At 40.7% G+C, this 6,640-nt stretch overlaps 1 protein-coding gene across 1 annotated transcript; it reads left to right on the top strand.

Moving 5' to 3' along the window:
* The first annotated feature begins 1,147 nt into the window (after positions 1–1,147).
* LOC111956957 (calcium-activated potassium channel subunit beta-2-like) lies at positions 1,148–6,201 on the top strand. The gene is made up of 5 exons (XM_023977670.2): positions 1,148–1,176; positions 4,308–4,436; positions 4,655–4,822; positions 5,222–5,417; positions 5,703–6,201. The coding sequence occupies exons 1-5, from the start codon at positions 1,148–1,150 to the stop codon at positions 5,985–5,987; spliced, it is 807 nt and encodes a 268-aa protein (XP_023833438.1). The 3' UTR covers positions 5,988–6,201.
* Positions 6,202–6,640: the final 439 nt, after the last annotated feature.

The raw sequence follows: 6,640 nt of genomic DNA, 5'->3' as shown, positions 1-6,640 counted from the left end.
CCTGTAAGTAAAATGCATGCATGACTAAGTTGCTTTTAGTAAAAGTGTCTGCTAAATGGCATATTTTGTTTATTAATATGTAATGTAATCTCCGACTAATTTAGTCTGATCAAAGAGAAACACGCACACATACAAAAGTTCTATAGAGGCCTTAGGTTGCTCTGCCAAAGATTGCCACTTATGTAAGTGTATTTCAAACATCCTTTGAACATCTCGTTTAGCAAGAGAAAAGTATACGTTGGAAAACCGAGATTTCCAACACTTTCTATTGATCTGACCTGACCTGAACAAAAACATCGATACGTCAACAAAGAACGACACTGACACATCCAACAAATTCAGAGGCGGTGTGATTCCACTGTAATACAAGACTCAATGTTGGGAAAGAATTTGAGAGTAGTAAAGCGTTTGTCTCGCACGGTCCGCAACGGTAGGAGGACATGGTTCATTAAAGAGATAATGGGAATGTAGAGAGGTACAGTACGTTCTTGCTGTAGCCAGCGTTTTCACAAACCATGGGCATTGAAGCATCATCGCCATCCTTTAGCCACGGACAGAGATAATTTTCTCTCCTGTTACTTCATGTGATGAATAGCGCACACTCAGCAACCGTTACATAATTAGATAACATGGAGGGCATATGGGTTATCCTTAATTATTCTCTCAAAATGGTGGTTACTGTGAACCGTATGCAACCAGCTATAATCAATATGTTCTTATCCATGTTCATGTGTAGGGGTGCTCTATCATGCTTAGCTGAGTACTGTCTCCAATTTCCTCCAGTAAGTCCTGAAGTACTGAAATTAATACATTTACAATTTTAACATTTAAAAAAAAAAAATAGGAAAATGCATTTTCACTCTAAACATATATGAACTGGCCCATTTCCATAATATATTTTGAATAAATGTGGATAATATATTGTAAGATACATATATTTTACACTGTAGTTTCATTAACAGTGTGTAAATTATAAGAGAGTATTATTGTCAGGAACCTATACGTGGGTACTATAGTTCTTATCAGATCACTAACATTATTATCTGAGAGGTGAAACATATTTGGAATCCATTTTACCCCAATTGTTTTGTGCTTTTGTACGTATGTTTAAATATATATTTTTGTATATTTGACTTAAATTTCATTCATGGGCCAGCTGTTGGGAAGCCCTGCAAGGTCAGGCATTGAATTGGACTCAAACACAGTGCTACATTCCATACTTCACTGGCCATTCCTTGTATCATTAGCGACAAAATCACTTGCCAGTGCAATTTTAACTTCCATGGTGCATGAAGCACAGCTACAAATCTTTTGGACCAGAAGCTTTTAAAAAGCATTTCCAGCATCCATACTCAGGAGCAGCAGCGAAGGGGACACAGTCTTTGTAAGTATTTCCCTGGTTGAATTCAATAAAGGTAGGCTATGCATGCAATTTCAGGCACTCAAGAGGTAACGATTACAGCTATTGATCAAAATGTAGTTAAAAATAAATGCCAGTGTTACGACGTGGCACTTGCAATCATTTAACTTTATTCAACTTCATTTAACTTTAAACCGTCAATCATTTAAGTTGAACTATGTTGATATCCATGCCATTGTCAGTTTAATTCATTTGAGGTTGTGCTATCCAGCAGTTTTTATAGAAGTCTTTGCATTACAACGTTGTCAGTCAGCAACTCATAGACTCATAGACCCATAACTTTTCTGATGTGGGCTGTTTTTTGGGGCTATTTTACTGTTGGTATGGAAACAAGAATATCACACTTTATGTTATGGGAACTTACTTGTTCTGCTAATTATTACAGAAATTGTTTACAATTTGTATTTCTCCATTTGTAAATAATCAAAAGATCAAATCAAACTTTATTTAATGTGCATGTACAATCGCACCACAGTCGAACAGTACAAGGAAGGAGATAAAAAAGCAAACACAAGGCAATAAAAAAACAAGCTTTGTGTTTTATTACAAATTAGCATCATCTCTGTTTAGTATGAAATGTGTTGTCATCCAATGTTTAACCTCCTTGATGCATGCCTCAAGGCAAGCTGCCTGCAAAGTACTGTGGGATTTAAAAGAAAATTACATTTTGAGTGTCATCTGCATAGCTGTGAAAGTGCATGGCATGTCTGCAGATTACATTTCCAAGTGGAAACTATAAATCAACTAATAAGGGTCCAAGCACAGAGCCATGTGGAACACCCAAATAACATTTGGAACATTTAGACAAGCAACAGTCTTCTGTAGAATCGTTGAAAGGAAAGGGAGTTTTGAAATGGGCATATCATTTTTCAAATCACTTTGCTGTTTAGAGATATGCGTTACTAATGTTCAAAATTGGTAGGCCTGTTACAGGGAGAACTTCTTTGACCAGCTTGTTAGGAATAGGGTCAAGTTGGCAAGTGGAAGACTTAGAGCATATGCCAAACCACTGGGCACAGATGTCAGTTCAARGTCTAGTTTTGATTTATATTTGGTTGAGTTGTCAACTGATGTAAATTCAACGTGAAATCAACAAAATATTTCACCATGTCATTAGATTTAGGTTTAAAGTTTGGTGAAAAAAAGACGAAATTCCCTTACATTGATGACTTTGCAAATCCAATAAGTGTTCCACATTGATTCAAGGTCATCACATAGATTTATTTTTTTATGACCCTGTTGATTCAACCAGTTTTTGCCCAGTGGGAAGGGAGTAAAACAGTTAAAAATATGTACATTTCCGGACTGTTTTTATTTTAATCTACAACTTAAGATGAGAGAAATAAGATGCATGTGCAGAGGCCAGGGCTATCCTACCATGCCAGTGTAACAGTATAACTTTAGTCCGTCCCCTCGCGCGAACCAGGGATCCTCTGCACACATCAACAACTGACACCCACGAAGCATCGTTATCCATCGCTCCACAAAGGCCGCGGCCCTTGCAGAGTAAGGGGAACCACTACTTCAAGGTCTCAAAGCAAGTGACGTAACCGATTGAAACGCTATTAGCGCGCACCACCGCTAACTAGCTAGCCATTTCACATCCGTTACACCAGACGCCAATCTTCAAGGTTGGAGGAGCGCGATTTACGCTCTAAATTTTGTGTGGCGTGTTTCAGGGCTCAAGTATTGGTATACCAGGGGACATGAGCTTTGCCCAATTGATATTGACAAATGCACACGCTGGTAATGCACCACTGCAATCAGGTCATGTAAATGTCTTTGTTCCAAATCATACTTTCAATAAAGGCCTGGCAATCTCCAAAGTGGGACTGCATCGACCCTCACTTTACACACTGACCCCTGGACGACCTGAAACATATAAGTCATAACYTCTGGGTCGTATTCATTAGTGCACACCGTAGCAAAAGAAAGCAAAACACTTTTCAACAGACAACAAAAATGATGGCTTCTTACTGAACTACTTCAGGTAGTCCCTCCCTGTTTCAGTCTGTTTTTTTGGGGTAGAATGTTAAGTGACGATGCCTTTACTGGACTCGGTGTGCCAGCCATGGCTTGTTGTTGTTGATAAATGAGAGGACACAATGTGTTTGTGTTGACAGGGGTTACGTTCCAATGGTTCATGCTCCAGCAGGTATGTCTTTCATGACAACTTAATCGACATTAACACCGTTCATTCATAATCATCTATTATCRTGTCTCACCTTATTAACGTTTGTTTACCTGGTGACGCTGCACCTAACCGTCCACTGTATTAGAGGAACACTACCATCCTATTCAAGTAATTTAGTKTCGATCCTGGTTATGGTGGAGCTCTACTACCCATGGTTGTTGATGTCTCAGAAGAAATAGGCCTACTTTGTCATTCCTTTTGAATTGTATCAATCTGTTCATATTTTGTCAACAACTTAGAATTGGCTTTCACACAAGGGTAGTGAATTTGACTGCAAAATCACGCAACACAGGAAGACTTTCTTTTGCTCCATCTCTGTATTTGAGTTGCAAAACTGTCTTGAAATAACAGAAGAGCGTCTGTTGCCTTGTGTCTGTGATGGTACTTATAAATGCTATATTTCAAACAACAGAGTTCTATTTCAGTGTTGTTTCCATGACACAAAAGTTGGCAAAAGGGGTCATAAGCGGGCTGACTGAAGAGTGCCGGTGATGAAATACTAGGAATTACCATCATTAATCTAATTCGATGTTATAATCGATAATCTGTCATTATGAGTGTGATTCATGCCATTTCATTCCTCAATATCTAACAAATCAATATTGAGAAAAATGTCTAATCTACTGTTGATCTGTCTATCTATACTATCTACATATAGAGTTCAGAGTGATAACGGACTATTATTTTGTGCAGGCCGTTCCAGCAGTCTGTCCGCTCCGCTTCTTCTGTGAGCAGAGGAGGTCGTGGGGTGTCTGGGAAGATGTTCTTTGTGACAGGTGCCAAAAGTGCAGGAGGGGCATCATCGGGAGGAGGAACGACGAGGTACAGTGTCACTCTGAAAATCACTCCAATTTAATAATAAATGTTCATATATTTTATGCTGACATGCAGTGGATGTTCCCCCAAGTAGGAAACAGACGATGGTTCTCCCCGTTATTAAATTGAGGAACATTTCAAACGATTAAAGTAAAAAATAAGTATTCTTGTAAAAATGAATTGAAATGGACTTGACCCCAATCCTGGTCTGACCACTACCTCAGGTCCATCTACCAGAAGTTCCGGGATGTTGACCTGCTGGACAAGAAGACGGTGACGGCTCTGAAAGCTGGGGAGGACCGGGCTATTCTCCTGGGCCTGGCCATGGTCATTGCGTCGATCATGATGTACTTTGTCCTGGGCATCACCATACTACGCTCTTACGCAAGCAGGTATTGCACTATCAATCTGACAGTGGATAATTCTTTGTATATTTTGTAATTTTGGTGAACTCTGCTGTTGCTAATTCTCAAAGACTGCAATTCAATCAACCTGCCTTTGTAGTGTTTATACAGTATGTTTGTTTGTCAGTATTTTTTGTGTGAACACTATGGCACAGCATGCCACAGTATTATGGAGGGTTATCAGTGCAAATTCTAAAATGCAATCTTTAAACGCTAAATTGGAACGTGAAAATTACGCATCTACCTCCGTAGGGTGTCTACCCGGTATTTTTATACCCCAAAATCATTCTGCAATATTATTTGACCACAGAGATAAATATATGTTTACCTGCCACTGTGTAAAATCCTACAATACCTTTGAATTCTTKCCCTCATCTRTCCATATAGTGTGTGGACAGAGGAGAGTGTCTGTATCGTGGTCAACTCCACCATCACGGCAGACGTGAACTGCTCTTACAGCTGTGGCTCGGACTGCTGGAGAGGCTCCAAGTACCCCTGTCTGCASGTCTACGTCAGTGTCAACACCACGGGCAGGCTCAGCCGCTTATCTCACAACGAGGAGAGCTGGGACTCCAACTTTGAGGTGAACGGAGGGTCAGAATGGAGGCTGTGAATGACTGAATGGTTTGAAATCTATTGCTGTTGGCACAAGCCAGGGTCATGTGGGCCTGCTTCTTCCTGGTCACGTGGTCAGGAAAACTCCTAGAGCTTTGCATGACTCATGATGCTCTATTTCCATATTTAAGTCAACAGGAACACAAGTTTATTTGTATGAATAAATATTCACGTTGGGTATCTGGGGATGCTTGCTAAGGCACGCTTAAGGGACCTGAACTAACATCATTGCCACCAACTTTTCTCTTTCAAGTGTTTCTACGTACCAAAGTGCCAGAAGGACACTGCAGCCATGCACCACATGATCGTGAACATCTCAGAACGCCTGAAGCCGGACCAGCAGGTGCCCTGCTATTACGACCCCAGCGACCAGCAGGAGAGCGCCCTCCTGACCCGACTGTACGGCCACAGCGCTGTCTTCTACTCGCTCTTCTGGCCCTCCTGCATGCTCACGGGGGGCACTGCCATCATCTTCATGGTCAAACTCACCCAGTACCTCTCCATTATGTGTGAGCAGGTAGTCAAGATCAAGWGGTGAAGCTTGCTGGCGCAATAACTGAGAGCGACAAACATGGTCTCCAGTCCAGACAGATAATGACATGAAAGGGATTGTTTTAACCTAATGACCCTGTGACCTCTTGTAATGTTGCTCTCTCAACGCTGAGACATTTGGAACAGGTGGCTTGATTTGCTTCTGTTCTACTTAGGGACTGTTGCAAACTGAATGTGAAAGGAATGTTCTGAAATGGACATCTAAGCAGCTAAATTAATGTACGACCTCTGTTGCCTGGAAAGCAACATGCATGCATGCATGCATAGCCGTGAGAAGTAGTTTGGGGGTGGGGACAAACCTTTAGCCCGCGCTGACGCTGCAGATGGCTATATCGGTCTGCTAATACAGGACTATTAAAGGCCCAGTGCACTACTTTTGTGATTGAATTTTTTTTTTCTCGTGAATTTTTWTTTTWAATTCAGATTTTTCAGGGGGTGCTGCAGCACCCTCAGTACCCCTACTTCCCGCGGATATGCATACATGTCAGAATATGCAACCTTTTCACAAAAATTAAAAAGGTTATTTTTAAGTTTTTTATTATCTACCATGTCAAGTTTGTTTGTCATATGTACAGGATACACAGTACAATGAAATGCTTACTTGCAGGTTCCCGCTCGACAATGCGACCACAATAACAA

This window comes from Salvelinus sp. IW2-2015, linkage group LG32 (genome assembly GCF_002910315.2).
Source record: "Salvelinus sp. IW2-2015 linkage group LG32, ASM291031v2, whole genome shotgun sequence".
Lineage (NCBI taxonomy): Eukaryota > Metazoa > Chordata > Actinopteri > Salmoniformes > Salmonidae > Salvelinus > Salvelinus sp. IW2-2015.
This window is presented reverse-complemented; position numbering and strand designations above follow the sequence as displayed.